At 41.9% G+C, this 19197-nt stretch overlaps 1 protein-coding gene across 3 annotated transcripts in view; it reads right to left on the bottom strand.

Annotated features, from left to right (window-relative positions):
• ripor2 (RHO family interacting cell polarization regulator 2) overlaps positions 1–19197 on the bottom strand; it is a 69101-nt gene that overhangs the window by 48745 nt on the left and 1159 nt on the right. Inside the window, exon 1 of one of the 3 annotated variants that reach the window (XM_085445234.1) lies at positions 11828–12224. The exons of 1 other annotated variant lie outside the window; for it this stretch is intronic. In XM_085445234.1, the coding sequence (XP_085301360.1) occupies positions 11828–11906 (79 nt within the window). In that variant the 5' untranslated portion in view covers positions 11907–12224. Of the gene's footprint in view, positions 1–11827; positions 12225–19197 lie in introns of those variants that run through there. One more of the 3 variants, XM_085445237.1, reaches the window with a different exon arrangement.

Genomic DNA, 19197 nt, shown 5'->3' with positions numbered 1-19197 from the left:
GTCCATACAAATCCAATTCAGCTCACCCTTCCAAGAAGCAAAGGGAGCAGAAAATGGCTTGTCCCTTTTAATCCATCAGCTTGGTTTTTAGTAGAGAGAGGGACTTTTAAAAAGACTCACCGATATGATTAATCTTAGAGGGTGGGTTCATGAGGTTTTCATGCAGGTTGGAAATTGGTCAGTTTCTTTAATTTTGTGTTAAATTAATTGTCTTTTCTTAAAAAAAGGCCAAAGGTGCTCTTTAGGGTGAGAAGCTGTGATCAGATATAAGTGGCACAAGGTCTAAAAGAATCAAGAAGAGGCTACAGAGATGCATAAGGTGGTTAAACATTGTTAGAAACACCTTTAAAACACATCTTTCCGTCTTCAGGACTGCTGATCGGCCAGCTGTACAGTGCATTGGAGGGAAAGCTGGGTTTGCTGTCCTTTAATCCTTTCCTGGATAAGTGTGCAATAAAGTGTAACACATGCCCAAATCAATCTTTATGAGCAGAATTTTAAACTGAACGGATCGCTGATTTCACCAGCGTCCTGCAGTAGTTACAGCAGGAAGGGGAACCCTTTCACTTGTGACCACAGACTGCTCAGCTGTGATTCACCGAGTGTATTAGTTCCTTGTTAAAACATCGATAAAAAGGCAGAGAAATCCACAGAACTCATAATCTGACAAAAGTAGGCTAGCTTAGTCATAAATCAAAGCCTGTTGAGCCATCGACCTTACGGACAGCTTTTGTGGAGCGTGATTTCGACATGACACGAATGTAACTTAGCTTTAGGGAAACAGAAGAAATGAGATGACTGTGAATCTGTAAAGTGAGCTGACAAAGTGACTCAAATTGTCAAAGTCATTCTTGATTTAATTTCTACTTGATGGGAAATGCATACGCCGGCCATTAGGCTGCATAACGATGATGACAGATACAGACAGAGAGGAGGGATGAATGAAAGACGGATAAAGGTTTAGAGGAATGACTTGGAGGAAATGTCCTTATTGTATTTCTTGCTAAAAGTCAGATGATGATTTAAAGTGTTTATGTCTGAAGGGAAGCCATAAAGCCACCATTTGGCTTAACGACATAATGCTAACTTTCTGAATTGTTTTTATCACCCTAAGGCATCTCTTCCTCATTAGCAGCTCCATATGTTCTGCTGTCAGCGAACTTTCCCCACCTGAGCCTGCCAGATAAATGCAGCCACTCACCTCAAACACGATCATTACTCAGCCTTCGTCTTTCACACTAACTGTGGCCGAGCGGTTCATCCCTATTTTTTAATCATCTTTTCAGCAAGTACATTTTTATTTGCTCGTACTTTGTGTTGTGCATTTTGCTGTTAAATCTCAGGTCCAGTAGAGCCAGAGAGTTGGTTTCCATGAGCTCCTCGATTAGCACTAACACACACACACACACACACACACTCTCTCTCTTCCTCTCAGCTGTTGGACAGCCCAGCCTGTAATTATGGCTGTCATCAACAGCCCCTGACCAGCAGCTATATTTACCTCCGTGTATATGCACACCACAAAGAGAACAACATATAGACCAGGCAGACCAGTTACATACAAACAAAACCACACATCTAGCAATATGTTTTTAAAAAAAGCCTGCATACCTAAACTAAGGCTAAAGATTTCCTCCACATGTGCGAATTGAGTTACACAATCAAGGAAAATCTGGATCTGAATCAGTTTTTGTCCAATATATTATCCTATATTGCTAATGAATCAACTTGCTCTAAAAAGTTTGTCCCTTCGAAGTTCTGCCAAGCAAAACACCTCAGGTAAAATGCTCGTGCGCACCTGTCCAGAACTTAATGAGTCATCTTGCTAACAAACAGGCAGACAAGCAAACAAATGAGCTGGAACAGTTACATAACGCCTTCAATCAAGGTTTAAAAAAAGAAGTGCTTTTTCCTTTCTCCTTCCTTCTCTGGTGTGCTCCAGCTCTGTCAGTCCCTCCCTGATTTAAACTGCACTTAAAACATACTTGTTCCACACTTGTTATGGTGGCTGCCAGCGTCTCCTGACTTCTTTGACTTTAAAACCTTGTTTCTCTGTGGGTATAGCTGCCAAGCGTACGTGGGTGCATACCCTGTTCACATAAACCTACACACCCTTTCATATACACAAACTATGAATGGAAGAACTTCCACTGACCTCCCAGCAGCACAGCTCCTTTCCTTCCATACCAACCTCCGCCGCTGCTGCTGTTCACCACCTTCAGTCTCCTGCTCGGCCTGTAGCGCAGCATTGAAACTCTTGTCTCTCTCTGTAGCTCAGATTCTACTTCATTCAAACTTTTTTATTTTACATTTTACTCTTTTCTTGATCCTTTTCCCATATTCCCTCATCTCTGCTTAACGGCATTTGACTGCTAAAGCCACGATGATTTCGAAAGACCACATGACTGAAGAGCCAGGAGGTCAAGGCTAAAGGATGTACAGGCACAGCTGATGATGATATGTGTGTGACTGAAAGGCTGAGTGCCGCCTATGCTCAGATTACTTGCCTCGTTTAGGTCGAATCATTGTTGAATTTTTCTCCTCTGAATCCAACACCCATTACGACATCAGCAGCTCTACTTTCATTAAAACCACGCTTTATTATTTGCTATTTATTTATGTGCTCTAAATATGCAGCTGCTTTTACTGCTGCCCAAACAATGCACAGATTTAATAGGTAACCACGAGTGTAACTCACAACATTACTGAAGCTTCTGCTCTTTGCAAGTTATATAAAAGGGAAACTCAAGCTTTGTGTTGTGAAATATGTTTCAGTCTTTGTTTCAAATCCATTTCTCAGTACATCAAACATGTTCTGTGGCTAGTTTTCAGTTCCGGTTGATTGGAACAATCAGCAACACTCATAAACCTCAGAATTGGTTCAGTTTACTGCACAAAAAAACCCCTCTGTGTATAGACTATCATTAGGGTATTGACACACTGGATGCTGGCATGCATGTGAATGAGAGAATTATCTCTGGTCTGAATCTCGGTGGAAATCCAAGTGGACAAAGGCACCAAAACGAGGTGCTGCAACCTGTTCCTGTGCAGTTCTTGTGCACAGCTCTGCGCTGCCACAGTAGTGCACGTCTTTCTGGATCTGTTCCACTGTACAACATGCTGGGGATATGCTCGGCCAAGGGTGGCTTGGCAACTGGTTGCATCCCATCAGAGGGACCCATACCTCATTTTCAATGTCTTCTACACACACATAAATATATCATAAAATCTATTTAAAACACAATCTTGTTCTTTATTTTTGACAAGTATTATCACTACTGTGAATAAAGTTTATTTAAAGCTGCTATAAGTTTGTACAAAGCTGCCTATTATTCAGTACGTCTCTCTGAGTCAGACGTACTGTACAGAGGTGAATCAATTACAGGCCGTGTACAGGCATGGCTCCATGGCTCCTGTCTGCTTTGGTCTGTAATGACAGCTTGGCTGTTGCAGGTAGACTCCTGGCCCCCCTGGGGCTTGGAGGCATCCCATGCATGTGTGTGTCAACAATATCATCCAACTCACAGTCAGAGTAACCGACAAGGCGTGGATGTGTGTTATAGAGCATGTTTCTGACTCTGTATAGATTTAAAAAGCTCCACAAATGAAAAGGAATTCAGCAGCGAGGCTTCTTACTGGTTTTAGCAGACACTACCACATAACCATCTTTAGAAATGGTTAAGAAATGTGACTGACTGGTTTTAAAACACGTCTGTAAGTGGTGAATTCATTTCATTAAAATACATTTTGAACTGTTTTAGTTTGGAATTTGTTATTTATAGTGAAATGTTGCTGTGGAATGATACCACTTCGGTTAACATTGTCGCCTAACAGCAAGAAGTTTCTAGTTTCAAACCTCCTTGTCCTCTGGAGCCTTTTTGGATGATTGCAGGTGCTTCCTGCAGCTGCATGGATTTTCTGCAGGTGCTCCTGATCCCCCCCCCCACCCACCTCCACAGTCCAGCCGATGTTCATGTTAGGTCAGCTAGTGAGTCTAAATGGGCCTTAGGTGTGGATGTGAGCTTGTACTACTTCTTCCTGATGGGTGGCATACCTGGAAAGAGAACTCTGCAAGATCCAGGTAACTTTCTCAGGATTTATGCTTGTGCTTAACCCTCACTGGTGGCTTGTCCATTTAAATTACATGCACTCTGACTCAGTGCCAAATAACAGGCGCTAATCTGCTCTGTGAAGAGCCATGGGTGGCCTGCTACGCTCCATGCTCTAAACAGAGTTACCTCACTGTGAGAGTAGTTCCAAACCACTAAGTGTAAATCTCGCACGCCCAGTGCTGACCACAGCACACACTGCCATGGTAACCGCATGAGAACTGTAAACCGAAAGGTGAAACTGCCGCCTTTCATATAAACCACGTGCAAATATCAGTGAGCAACAAAAGGGCTGAGATATGTCTGCAGAGAGAGAAAGATTTCTGCTCTTCCATCATCTGGCTTACTGAATGTTGCACCATCAAACGTCCCCTTTGTTTTTGTTGCTCTTTTAATTTTTCTCTCGCCTCTCATTCAGTGAGAGCTGCAGAAAATAATAATAGTAATAATAGTTGTAGGCTTCTGGCTAAAGTAGGTCAGTGAAGCCAACTGTCAGAAGCAGGAAGAGGGGAGATGTAGAGCGGAGCAGTAATATGCCAGCTACACTAGGTCCCCTCAGGTCAGAGCTTTCCCCAACACAGAGCGGCCGCTGACGCATGAACTGCAGGACTGTCACGTTAGTCTGTTAGCGTGTTGCATCCCCGTGGACAGAGACGACATCTGTGGCCACACACTGGAGGTTTTGTGTGTGGGTGGACTGCCAGTGTGTGAATTTTCAAGGCAGTTTTCAAACAGGAATGGCTCAGTGCATGTGTGTGTCTGACGGCGGGGCGAGTTAGTTCACATCAGTCTCGAGCTCAGCCCGCTCCCCCTGTCGTACTCGCTCTGATAACAGATATGCATTTCCATTGATAGCATCCCTGACAAACCAGTTTGTGATTGGCAGTCATGGGAGGGTCGAGTGTCTCTTTATGTCCCATAAAAGTTCAGCTCAAGCTGACAGACAGCAACAAACATCGGCCAAATTACTGCCTGGTCTGACCACCGTGCTGCCCGACTGAACTCTCTGTTTTTGCTGCGGGGAAAGCTCTTCATCTAAGTCTGATATAATCATGGTGTGAATTTCAATTGCAGCTTACACACTTTAACAGTGAAGTGAGTCACAGGTATGAGGGTTTTCATTATTAAGACAGTATTGTCTGCTAGACCCCAGTGCCACAGATTCTGATGCTATAAAGAAGAGTAAAAGGGAAGCAAAAACAAATATAATTTTAGTGCCAGACGATATAAGCAACAATCATACCAAATACTGAGATTCCTTGTGTAATTTCTCCAGAAATACTGCCTTAAACAAGCTCTGGCAAGACAAGCTTTAGCCCAGATATCAGATTTTGCACTACGCGATTATGGTGCCGTGATAAAATGATAATATTGTGTGTAAACATTTTGAAAAAAGTGCTTTAAGTCAAAATCATTCTCAACTTCCACGGTAGTGGTGACTTTAACTAGCATAACAAAATAGTAAATGCCAAAGCCATAACGTAAGAGCGCCAACAACAACAACCATAGAGGAAATCAGAACATCCGAAAAGACTGGACCTAAAAAATATGTATTATTGTCTTACATGAGGCAAATGATAAAAATCTATCTAAACAGGCCTGAACAAATGTTACTTACATATCAAGTGTTCAGTTTGTACAGCTAAACCAGAGCACTAAGCTGCAGTGATTCACTCAGACCTGCCACAAGCAGGGCAAAGGAGGGCATTTAAAGAGAGCAGCTAATGTTAGCTCCAAAACCGCCTTTCATGATGGAACATGAGTGTTTCCTGACCAGTTGGTTTGTGGTTGCTAAGGGTTGATGCTAATCGCTAGAAAAATGATTGGTAAAACTCCAGGAATGACATGAGTCTCATAGGAGCACGCACTTGGTGACAGTGGGAAGGAAAAACTCCCTTTGAAAAGGATGCTCAGGGAGATGCAGCCATCTGTTTTGCATTTAAATTTCTGCCCCAGTCTGATACTCAGTTTGAATTTTAGCAGCTCCTCTTGAACATGCCTATATGCCTAAATGCACTCAGCTGCCACCATGTGATCGGCTGATAAGACATTTGCATTAACAAGCAGTTGAGCAAGTTCTGACAAACAAAGCTAGTCATTAACTGAGTCAGGTTTGACTGCACAGCTGTTTTTCAGATCTAAAATGGGCTTAAAGGATTTCCAATGCAACAAAGAGCTCAGACTAAGTGCAGCGCACTATATGTTGCAGAAGTTTTCGGTCTTGTTCTCTGCAGTCTCGTTCTCTCTCATCGCACAAGCACTTCAGTCTCACCTGGAACCACTCAGTATTTTATCGGCATCTTATTCTTTCTACAAAGTGGGGTAGATCATAAAAACACTTGATGCACTAGTGCTGGTTTAAATGACGTAAAATTTGCTAACTATCTAAAACTGAAGTCAGCTTTAGGCACTGCGCTATCATGGCTCGATATCCTCTTTGCTCCCCACTCATTGGTCGTGATCCACTGTCATCGGGCACAATGTCAGCGGGGAAGGATTTGGTTTCCTCTGCTGCACAAGGCAAGTACAGACAAGAGGCTAAGAGGGGAAAAATGGATTTATGAAATCCGACCAGGCTTCTAGTCTTACAGCCTTCTCCTGGAGCTCTGTATGTTATGCTAATGGCTCGTGTTAAGTGTGCGCGCTCGTGTTGTGGGGGTGCATCACTCATCTCACCCTCAGGGCAAAGAGATAAAAGCTTGTACCGTGGAAGCGAGATAGATTTCATGTCATCAGAATGATAACATAATAAGAGCTCATCAGTACTCATATGTGAAGCTGTGATTTGATTATGACTTTGTGAAATGAAATTAAGCATGTGGCTGTGTGGTAATATATAAACCTCTGACTCTCATATTGTTGCTTAACCGCATTACAATGAGGTGCATTCAGCTAATGCTGCATAAAACACACAACCCTCAACTTTTACAGTGGATAAAAGTGTTTTCACCTCAGTCCAGCTGTCTTTTCCCTGTGTCCTTATTACCAAAGAAATGCAGTTCCTCCACTGCTGCCTCCTGTTGCAGGAGAAATTCCTGTACAATGGAAATGAGTCCCCAATTCTGGGGCTTGAGACATTGTTCCTTTAAGAGAAGCCTGCGTGTCGAGTCATGCTCCTATTTATTTGTTCATCCTTAAAATCTCAGGTGTTGATTAGCTGCAAACCTTAAAGAAAAGCCCCCCTGGCAAAGGCTTAAAAGAGTGGAGGCTTAAACACTACATCAAAGGCGTAAACGGTTTCAGGGGTAGTGCCACTTCACGCTATCGCTCAAAGCTCCACCTGCCTTTCACCTCGGTGAAATTCTGCAGAATCCACTGTGCTTCGGGCAGCTTTCAAAAACTGCACTGCATTAAAACAAACAAACAAACAATAGCTGGTGAGGTCAGCAATTAGTGGTTTTGTCATGTAATTAGCAGTCTGCAGTCAGGGTAGGGATGAATCCTGTTGTGCAAGAAGCAGGAACAATGCAAAAACATTCCTGCACGAGAGCAAGAACTTTTTCACAGATTTAGATATTTTGAAGGACTTACTTCCTTTGTGGTTCTCTAAACTTTAACTCAAGGTGCTCTGAGGCCTCCCTGATACCGACAACCCTCCTCACTTGTGACTGAAAGCCTCTCTTCATGCTTTCTGAGCTGACCCAGTTAGTCAAACACTGGTTTATTTAAATACCAAACACCAACACATTACTCCATCCATGGCGCCATCGATCCAGCACTCAACTGTATTTTTACTGTCCTGCTATGCCTGCTCCCGTTTGAGACATGCCGCTCTGTTCTACTTTGTTTTTGCACACAGCCACAGAAGTAGACCAATAATCACTCTCTGGACTTCACATGACAGGAAAAGAAGGAGTTAAAGAGTTTATTCTGGTCTCAAAGAAGCTACTGTTCACTTTTACTGATGCAATCTAATTTTCTGTTTTTCAGAGAGGCTTCAAAAAGGTAGATTGCGCATGTGTGTGTGAATGTATGTATAGAAAAAGGTGATAAGGGTATAAAGTGGACCCACTGTTTCTTAGCCTCTGTGTAAAACCACTTAAGATGTTTCACTGTAGTTTCTTTGAGCTTTAAGCAGAAACGCTCAGGTCCGGTGGGAGTTCATGCAGAGGTGATTATGCATGGACTCATGAGCGTGACTCTGTTTGAATCATTATACATAAATACGCATGTGCGATAGCTGTTCATGCAGTAGCTGCTTTCTTTAAATGGGCGATTGAGAAATTTCTCTCTACTAATACTGCGACACATTAAACAGAAGTGAAAAAAACGCCTCTAAAACTCCTAATGTTGATTTTTGTGATTGCACATTTCAGCCACTGTATCACAAATAAACACAGGGGGGTAACACATAAAATAGGTGGCAATGATAATATATGTGAAGTTAGTCCAAAGGTTTAATCTCACTGTAAACATCTGCCAAGAGACCTCCACGTGACACTTTCTCACATGTTCCGACTCAGAAACACAGAATTTAGTTTTGCATACTTTATGTAGCATCTTTCACAGACAGCTATCACAAAGTGATTTACAGAAGACAAACATTCATGAATACAGTGGGTATAATCTGGTCAACATGTGCTGATCTGCACACTGTGAGCACACTTATCACGTCCCTACAAAGCAGCTGCTTTTTGGCAGAGTACTTTGAAACACATTGTTCCTGTGAGCAAAGCTAACCGAGGCTTTTTGTTAATTCATACGACGTGAACTGGAGTCACAGAGTGTGTGTGAGTGGGGAGGAGAGGCAGGAAAAGGAGGAGAGAGAGTGTGTGCGTGTGTGTCGCTGTGTATCTGCTATGTTCAGGCACTCTGACATTTCTGCTGCCAGGCTAAAAGTAGCACTCCTTTAGTCATAATTCAGCTCAGCACAGAGGCAGAAACGTCTGTGAAGCGCAGAGCTAACAAAACTTCACATACACTCCCTTTTTTATAACGGCAATTCTGAGTTCAGTGCCACATTGGGGTATTGTTATAGCTGTTGTAGCGAGGGCTGTGATGTCTGTTACTTCCTTCATCTGGCTTTTATCTGTGCGTTTAAGACACCACACCATGCTTTTCATTAGACTCTACAAAGCGATGACAGTGATGAGTTTCATGCTTGTAATTCTCAGCTATTTCTAAATGAATGGACACTTATTTTTAGACAGAAGCAGAATGAAAGCAGGCTTCATATCTGGAGCCAAGAAAGAAGAATTTTGCCAGTGTTTTGTCAGATTTCTTCTTCGAATCTTATTTCCTGCGTTGTGGTTAGGATTAAGGTTTAACGTTACAGGAGGAAAAAGGTCTTTCTCATGCTTTGAGAAGTGTAACTCCTACTTTCCCCCTGAATTCGCCGTTTGACCCCTTGTGGTGTCGAGGGCCGTTACAAGCCTGCAGAACAATGTCACACACTTTACGCTGAGCGCATTCAACACAACGCTGATGTGTGCATAGGAAAGATGTGAAAGATATGCAAATGGTTCACTAACTGTGATTTGACTGAGAAGGGAAATAGGACAATTGTAATAAATTTGCATTTGGCACCAATAAAAATGAAACACACACACACACACACACACACACACACACACACACACACACAAAACAACAGAATAAGCCCATCGCTAATCCAAAGAGCTAATTAGAACAGAAAATATTAGTGATCCGTATTGTGCAACCTTCCTCTGAGTCTATGAATAAACACACTCATGCCTGCTGGCCAAGCGGCACATGAATCCGTGTGCTGTGATTGGCTGCTTTGTTGCACAGAGTCATGTGTACCTCCTGGCAGCGCTGTTCAAAGGGAACGTCACATTACCATCGGTGAGTATCAGTCAGAAGTGGGTCAGTGGAGGCATTTACATACGTCGCACACCAAATGACGAAATAACTCGGAATATCCTCCTCCGCCCCGTCCACTCGCCATCTGACAAGCTGCAGAAGAGCCTTTTTAAGCCTGCGCGGACCCTAAAGATAAATGTATTAATGTATCAAAGGGCTGGTGTTAGTGTGTGTAATCCAATCAGTTAGTGTGTAATTTAACTGCAAAGAAAAGCCAGTGTAAACACAAAACATGGGAGAGCACTTGTAAAGCTCTGATGTGAGGCGTTTGCCTCTGTGAATGAGAGTAATCGACCATTTTGCCACTGATGCAGGGATGTGCTTATCAAAACGAGGAAGGGAAACAGTTTCACTGGAATTAAAGGGACAGTTTTTGGGAAGTATGTGTTTTGTTTTCTTGCCAGGATCTAGATTTGAAGAAACACCATCGTCTGATGAGCTTATCTTAGCGTAAAGACTGTCAAAAGTACACTGTTTTTTCCCGCTGTCGGTGCAGATAATGTTGCAGAGCCACTTCTGCCTTGGCCAGCCTGCATTGCAACAGGTTTGAGAACCTGATGTTACGTAGCAGAAGTTGCATTCATGGCCAACAAAATCTGCAGGTTCTGCATCATTTAAATTTTTGCAGTAGCCGCTTCCCATAACCGCTGACATCACTGGTTCCTGCTCTGGACCCAGCCTTTTTGTGATGGAAATGATAAATGGACTTGTTCTTATAGTGCTTTTCAAACTCTATTTGAGCACTCGAAACACTTTCTTCCTGCACGCCTCAATCCGTCACATTCACACAAGCCATTTTTTTCCCGCCTAAGTGCTTTCAACCTAAAACTCACACAGTCAAGCTTTGATGGATGAATCGGAGCAGAGTGTAGAATCTTGCCCGTGGTTACGTCTGTGTTCAGACTACAGGATGTGAAGGTTGGTGTTTCCTCCCATTTAGTGGACCACCCACTCCATCTCCTGAGCTACAGGGCCTGAAAACTAGTTCAGGATTCTGCACCAGAACCATCACAGCATTTGTGGGAATGAAGCATATGTTTTTAAAAAACTAACATTTTTCTTCATGCGAAAAACAGAAAAATAGCTTTTTGCAAAATACCGAGCTGTTCCTTTAAATAGACGGGGGCACATTAAAGACAAAAAGTGTCATGAGATGCACATGAAACTATAAAGCATCAATATCTGGTATTGTGTCGTCTCAGTCCTGATACTGGAGATTACTTTTCCAACAGTTACTACCCGAGCTGACACGTTTCTCACCTTCTCATGAATGATCATCAGTAAAGTTCTGCTGTTGCTCATCACTCTTCCAGCATCCAGCTCACCTCAGGTTATGATTACACTTTGTTTTAAAATAGCAAACACCCCCACCCCACCCAAAAACAAACAAGAGATTTTCTTGTGGAGAATAATGCTTGTTAAAAACATCTGCTTGTTATACAAGAACGCCCCCACACGCTGCAGAGGGCACTGCTCCTCTCGGCTTTCTAAAAAGGGTAAAAGTTTGAAATCGATTAAAAAAAAACTGCACAGAGCGCCTGTGATGAAGGGAAACTCGAGACACAGCTGAAGCATTCATTACACTGACCGTGATTTTTTCATTTCACTGAGACAAATCTATTTATCTCGAGGTTACTCATTTTCCATCTCTGTGTTTAGGAAAGGCTACTCAACCGTGCCGTTGACAACGCCACCTACACAGCTAGGGAGAGCCCTCTGGGGCGCCCTTCAACCATCATTTTTACCCTTTCTTTAACCCTGATCATAACCACAACTCACAAACCAACCAGTCTGACCTTGCCGCAGCGCTGGGGCAGCTGTCTCGGCCCTGCAGCCCACCTGTCAAACCCACGCCCGCTTTAAAACACTTCACATTTGACTCTTGGCAATCCTACCGTCCTCGTAGAAGACGTCCTCCGCTTCTTCGCGCATCCTCTCATCCAGGTCGTCCTCTGCAATGTCGGTCACGGCCATCACTATTCCTCCTCTTCTTTCTCTTCTTCTCTCCCTCTTGTCTTCCTTCAGCCTCAGAGAGAGAGAGCGACTGGGCTGTAAAAATTGAATCGACGCCGGCCCGGCCTCTTCGCTACAGGCGACAGTCCGATCGCCGGCAGGCTCCTCGCACAAGCAGGAGGGGACAGGGACTGAGCTGAGCTTCAGCTCTCCGCACGAGAACGAGTGCGTAAGTGCCAGGTGAAGTGTGTGTGTGTGGGTGAGAGAGAGGACTCCCAGCGACCTTCACCAAGTTTCAGCAACAGTGCTGATTTCATAACATCCTGTGCAAGGCTGAAGTGAGAGCGTGCCGGTTGGAGAGCACTTGTATGAGTAACTGTGCGCATGTGTGCGAGCGTACAGCACGGGGAGGATCAGTAGTGTGTACATGTGTTTCTTCATGTGTGTGCGTGTGTGTCCATATGCACATTATGGCTCTCCACAATGAGTCAGCTCAAGCGCCTGGTGATTTAACCAGAATAATTAGATTCTTTATTTTAAGCCAGCAAGGACATGCAAAGAGGGTGTGAAAACACACCCTGTGTGTGTGTGTGTGTGTGTGTGTGTGTGTGTGTGTGTGTGTGTGTGTGTGTGTGTGTGTGTGACATGAAGCTGGCTCTGCTTGTCATTCCTTCACAGCTCACTAGGAATCATGGGACCACACTGATCTCTCCCTCTATTTTTTTCTTTTTCTTTTTTGTGACCCGCTGTGAGGAGGCCTTGGCAGAGCCGGTAAAGTCTGTTGTCATCTGCTGTTGCTGAAAGCCTCCACAGAGCTGCTCATGCAGCAAATAAGCACACTCACCTGCTCTGAAAGAGACAGATTTAGATTCAGACAGAGTGGGAGAACCTCTCGCAGAATAGTAGTTTTTACATTTCAGTCTTTTGCTCAAGACTACACTGAGTCACACACTTGAAATCTGTGTTTAGGAAGCGCAAACAGAGATTTCTGGCCTTTACAAATATGCTTTAAAACAGCGTAAAGCCTCCGGATTCTTTCATTCTCAGTGTTAAAGTATTCAGTCAACTTTTAGTACAGTACACAATTGTTTAGTACAAGATTTCTCTTTAGAAGCAATGCTTGACTTGAGTGATGCATCTAAAAAGTGACTAATTTATCTTTGGACTGGATATTAATCCTGGTCTCTGTCATCTGTTCCATATAATCATGCATTTATAGACAGGGCGTTCGCACGTGTGAATAAAGAGATGTCGCCTCCAGCTCTTTGTCCTTTATAAATGAATATTTTTTTCATTTCACCTGAATACACGACAATCTGATAAATCTTGCTGACTGCCAAGGTTTTAAGGTCTTTCTATAAATCGCAGAGAACAGAAACAAATGTAATGGTCATTGTAAATGTCTCCGGTGGAACAAGAATTAGAGTCTACAGTGATACTAGCACCTCTCCAAGTCCGTGGTACTTATTGACCATACAGCTGTGCGTTCACCTCCACTCATCACAGGTATGAATGTAGTGGTAATTTTGGGCTTTTAATGTTTTCCTTGAGCTGTTGTTTTTCCAGGATAAGATGAATAAACAGCATACGTCTTCAATGGACTTTAAAAAAATAATTGGGTGGAAAAGTTTCAAGTTTCAAAGTTTAATTGGTTAGAAACATGTTTCCCTGCAGGACAAAAAAAAATCTAAATATGAACTAAAGAAACAAAATAAATTATAATACAAAAAACAATTAAAAACAAATAGTAAAAACAGCAGATGAGAAATACAGTAGAAATATAAGATAAATGCTTATGGTGACCATCAACAAACTTCCGGTATAAGCAGAAGAAATCACTAAAAGCCCCAAACCCCAAAATGAGCATCTGACCTCAACTGGACATCCTCAGTCTTTATCTGCAGGTATCAGCATGTAATACCTTTAAATCCAGTAATTAAGAATGCAAGAAACAAATCATTTAAAGAGATTAACAAAGTAAAGCCCAAAAACTGTTTAAAACTGTAAGAAATCTTGTCAGGTAGTCTAATGTTTAGCAGCTTGACCTAAATAGAAATAAAGGGGGTTAAACAGCACAGACTGGCACTGAACTCATGTGTTGTGCTGTTTTAGAGAAAAACAAAAGCATGTAGAACGGCTTGGATATATTTTTGGAGTCCTGTCATGTTGTGTTGCATAATGACAAACTCTCTAGCGCACTTTATAAGTCTGAAGTAGTTTTCCAGCTTTTTAAAAAGCTTTGGTCCATCCCCAGGAGGCCCTTTAACAGCCTCTTTCAAGCATTTCATGTCCACTCCTAAATTACTGTTAACATGCAGCGCTTTGTGTCTTTTTGACCTTTAATTTATTCTTAGATGGAAACGGTTTGTTTTTTTAATAGCAGGCAGACAGAACTTTCTTCCTCTTTCTCACTCTGTGCCTACATCTGCCAGAAAGCAGTTTCTCTGACTCACCCCATTTAGACAAACCAATTTCAAACCAAAATAGAAAGTAGGCCTAAAGTCAGTTCATTATCACTTTTCCTTCAGACTTCCTCTCCCCAGCCGCTGGCTCCCTTCAAGGCCAAAGCTTGAGGGAATAAACTCATTTTCACTGGGGCAAGTCCAGACAATCCGGACACATCGCAAAAGGACGCGCAAAGAATGTGAGACCAAAGAGTTGTTTTAAGAACGTCTTTGAGTATTTCCTGTTTGTGTGAGGTCGATAAGAGGAACAGAGTGTGTCGTGTTTGTTAGAGATGTGTTCAAATCTCATCTGCCAATCTGAAGCAACACAGAATCTGTGAAGATGGCTAAAACTGGCCGCTGCAACTCAAAACCCAAAGATGAAGTCATTCAAAAAAGAGAAACAAAGAAATCTGGCCCCAAATTCTGATTTTAACCAATTCAATTACATTAAATTTCCCATGTAATTGTATTAAGTAAATACAATGTAAATTAAATGTCAAATGAATTTTACTTAGTATACATTCAGTTCATACCAAACATGTTTTCCTTTACAATTAATTATTTGAATAAATAAGCCTTTGATTTGATATATTTTACTCAGAATTATTGCTTTATATTTATTGAGGGTCCACGTTTCCATGCAGAGCAGTCAGCTGCTTCCATAGGAATTAAGACGTAAGGAAGCATCCAGGTTGAGCACCAGTAAATATCAGCACCTCTTTAAAAGTGGATGTTTTCATAGTTTGTAGGTCTGCAACATTCAGGTGCCACAGTCTTCCCTGTAAATTCACCCAAGGTCAGAGTGTGCAATGCTCAGAGAAACGGTAAACAAATAAAATGAAGAGTAAGAATTTTAAGTAACTGTATGTTGATGAAAACTGTGCATGAGAGCAATCTGAAAGGCTTCTTCTGAATGCTGTCTTGTAATCACGCAGCCCTGCAAAGATCTTTCTCTTTGATTAACGCGACAAGAACCACACTGCAAGTTAAACTCGAGTGTCGGACTAAGTGACGGATCATAATTAATGCTCGCCAACCAGACTGCTGCTTCACGGCTAACAGCAGTGACATTTTGACTCGCTGCTCTGTGTCGCAGGGAGCTAGAGTCACTGGTCAGGCAGGCAAGTAAACAGAAAACACAGTGACACATGCAAAGCAAAGCCCACTGTCTTATGCAGACTCATCCCACTCCCATCTGTGCACTCCTATAACGAGCTGGTTCTGCTGTTGACTGTGTCATCATTATGTGCAAAACATTGTTGTTGTTGTTTTTCCCTTAAACCGAGGCTCACTTTATTCAATGCAAAAATGGTACATGCAGATGTCGGAAAATATAGGAGCTTCTCTTCTCTCTCTTTCTGTAACCGTGAACTGTTGCCGGCCTGCAGCGCCAGAAAATGGGGTCAGCGTTTGCCCTGCTGCATTTCAATGGCCGGCTATTTGTTCTGACCACCAGAGAAAAAGCCCCTGCTTCAGGAAATGCAAATACACAACACCACGCATACGCACAAATTACTCTTACACACATATGATACAACTGAACACACACACACAATACCACCAAAACAAAACACAAACAGACAAGTGAACACAAAAACACGCATACACAGTTGTAACTGTCGCACAATCAGACCGGCTCTGTACAATGGTGCCGTTTGAATGGGGTCAAACAATGGAGCTCTTTGGCATCTGAATCGAGCCAGATGATGAGTATCCCAGGAGGCTGAATAGGCGGCTTCAGCCTCCTACACAGCCGCTCTGCTGGCCCTGAAAATATGCATCAGTATGTTGCCTGTTACCACGGCTTAAAATATCAGTTATTAGCATGAAAGCAGCAGCTCTTTAGCATCCATGCTAATTCTGTGGCGCTTGACAACTGAGCTCTTGCATTAAAGACAAACTACACCAATAACGTTTATGGACTGGTGGGGAGACTCCAACAGAGCACATCACTGAGTGTGTGTTTCTATATTGTTATTGTCCCTGAGCTAGCATTAAAAGCTGTGACTGGTCTCTGTGGCCACAAGTTTAAAAGGCCACTGAGAGGCTTGCACTGACAGATTTAATGGATGCACCCCATTTTTTTGTCTTTTTATACCAGTTTCAGTCATTTAAACGCTTCTCTGGCAAAGATGATAACATTAATGTTTTAAATTAAAAACAAGAAAAAAAGAAAGTGTCCACTTATACATTCACTGCACTAATTCCTACCCCTTACACATATATACTCACAAAAATAGTCAGTGTTGTTATTGAAATTTTTTCCTTTATATTGCAGACCTTTAGTTAGCATTTAGGTCAGTTTTACTTTCCTTCTGGAGATTCTGGTATTTTGTTCAGCCTGGTTAGGACCATTGATGCATACACCACCAGAGATGGGTAATCCGATTACTTTTTTCAAGTAACGAGTAAAGTAAGGGATTACTATTGCAAAAATGGTAATAAGATTACTGTTACTTTCCCGTAGGAACGCTGCGATACCGCGTTACTAAAACCATGATTTTTTTGCGAGAATGTCTCATGACAGTGAGTAAACGAGTGCAATGTTTGTGACAACAGCTGTGTGCAGATCAACAATGGCTAATATAGAGTGTGGGAGAGAGTATGAGCGTGCAGCGTTTAAAGCGTGGAAGTACCGACCTTACTTTGAGTTTGATTCCATAAAAAGTGACAAAAACATTAGCGTCCGTTGTGCGTGGGAAGAAAACTTCTTTTTACAGCGAAAAAAACCCCTAAACTTCCAAGCAAGCACCGAGTGCGCTACCATGTAATGGGAAACTCACAGAGAAACTCGCGGATTCTTCCACTGACCGCCGCAGCACACCTGCACCAAGGTAAACCTCCGCCTACCCTAAAAATAGAGCAAAAGGACCGCTAGTCTTTGACTTTATTTATTTTCTGCTGTGTTTTACTTGCATCTATTTGAAAGAGTGTAAACACACACACAAAAAAATTTTTTTATGTGCTGGAATGTGCAGAAAATAGGTTTAAATATTAAACAAATTTCTTCCAGTCAGCGAATGTTGCATATAATTAAATTTTTGCTTGATGGATAAAGTTAAAAGATTAAAACTAATAAAACAAGTTTTAAAAAGAGACTTTTCCATTTGATTACATTTTGTATGATGGATTATGCAGAAAAAGTAGAATTGGGCTGAAAGATCTATCAATTTATCACCTATTCAGGTTGTAAATTGTGTTTAGAAAAAGTAACTAAGTAACTAAGTAATTAATTACTTTTGAAAATAAGTAATCAGTAAAGTAATGGGCAGCTGTGGCTACAATGTAGCTTGCCATTGCCAGTGTGTGAATGTGCGTGTGAATGGGTGAATGACTGAATGTAGTGTAAAGCGCTTTGGGGTCCTTAGGGACTGAGTAAAGCACTATACAAATGCAGGCCATTTTACTTTTTTGGGGAAGTAATCAGTAATTAGTTACTGATTACTTTTTTCAAGTAACTTGACCAACACTGCACACCACATACGCAAACAACTTTTTCTGTAGCGAGAAGCTTAACGTGTTTGTTTTGCTGTTCAAGAAAGCTGTTACTGGTCTGTTACTGTTACTCACATTCCACACGGCTGCATACAAGTCGAATGAATCCAGTAATAGTTAAATACAAGAATGACTGTGTCTCTGAAGCAGTTTTGGCTAGCTTCTAGCTGTTGCTCTGAGGGAAACTGACGAGCCTGTTGCTGGTTATGTAATGAAGGAAATGCAATGAGTTAAAGCCTGGACATGTAACCAACATGCCAGCTAAATAAAAAGTTACTTCTGTGAGTTACTTTTCTCACTAGAGAAAAGGCCTTTGCACACCAGATGTGTTAAATCTGAGTGAAAATTTAATGAGTCAAAAATATTTTTCACTCTCACGTACGACCATAAACAGATCTGACCAATCAGATCACTGTATTTGGCAATGTGACAGCTTGTTGCTCAAAATGTGCACAGGTATTGAATATACAGTGACATACAAATAGTAAAATGATACTATTTTACCTCAGACACACAGTTAGATGCTGACTCAGGTCAATCGCCTCCCTGAAATGATTTATTTTCCTCCTCCTCAGATGTGGTCCCAACTCTGCCAACGAGAGCTCAAACTGCCTCACTGACGTCCTGAAATATGTACGATAGCAGTCGTGATCCAGCTTCATCTCCTGGATCAAACCATGAAATTCTCCCTGCTGCTTTCTGCTAGTGAGAATTAGATGAACCCAGAATCTCAGTTTCTTCTTTTTCCTGTTTCAGGGACATCAGGACCAGCTCATCGTTACTTGATGTCGACTCAATCTATTCCGTTGTGCATTTTTGAGGACAGATATTTTGCAAAATAGCAATGCTTGTTACACAACAAGTTCCCTTCTGACGATTTTTTCCCAACACACTTGATGTGGCCGTGAGTTGTGCTGTAATTGCTGTAATTTAGCAAATTATTGCTATTATTAGTGTAAAAATTACTTTCTAAAAGAAATGTTAAGCAGCTCTAATTGGGATAAATAAATTATAGAAAGCTCTTCTTTTAGACTATATTTTAAAGGGAACAAACATGCTGCTAATAAAACATCTTGCAGGCTTTTCTCGTGAAAGATTTCCAAACTGTGATCTGGTGTCAGTGCATAACAACTGCTGATATAACACTAACTGAGAAGCTCTTCAATAATGCAATAACGACTTAAAGCAATAAACAAACAAGCAGTAATACTAAGAATGTGAATAAAGAGGAAGATACGCCCAACCCACAATAAGCTGACACTACACAAACTGCCATACACAAAGTGCATTTTGCAGTAAAGTTTGTGCTGCTCCAGGACTGATCATTTTAACGAGGAGACTTATGGGAAAACTTTCCTCCAAAAAGTTCT

Source organism: Copadichromis virginalis, linkage group LG22 (assembly GCF_057382275.1).
Source record: "Copadichromis virginalis isolate Kocher_CV1m ecotype Utaka linkage group LG22, C_Virginalis_male_GT1.1, whole genome shotgun sequence".
In the NCBI taxonomy this organism is placed as follows: Eukaryota; Metazoa; Chordata; class Actinopteri; order Cichliformes; family Cichlidae; genus Copadichromis; species Copadichromis virginalis.
This window is presented reverse-complemented; position numbering and strand designations above follow the sequence as displayed.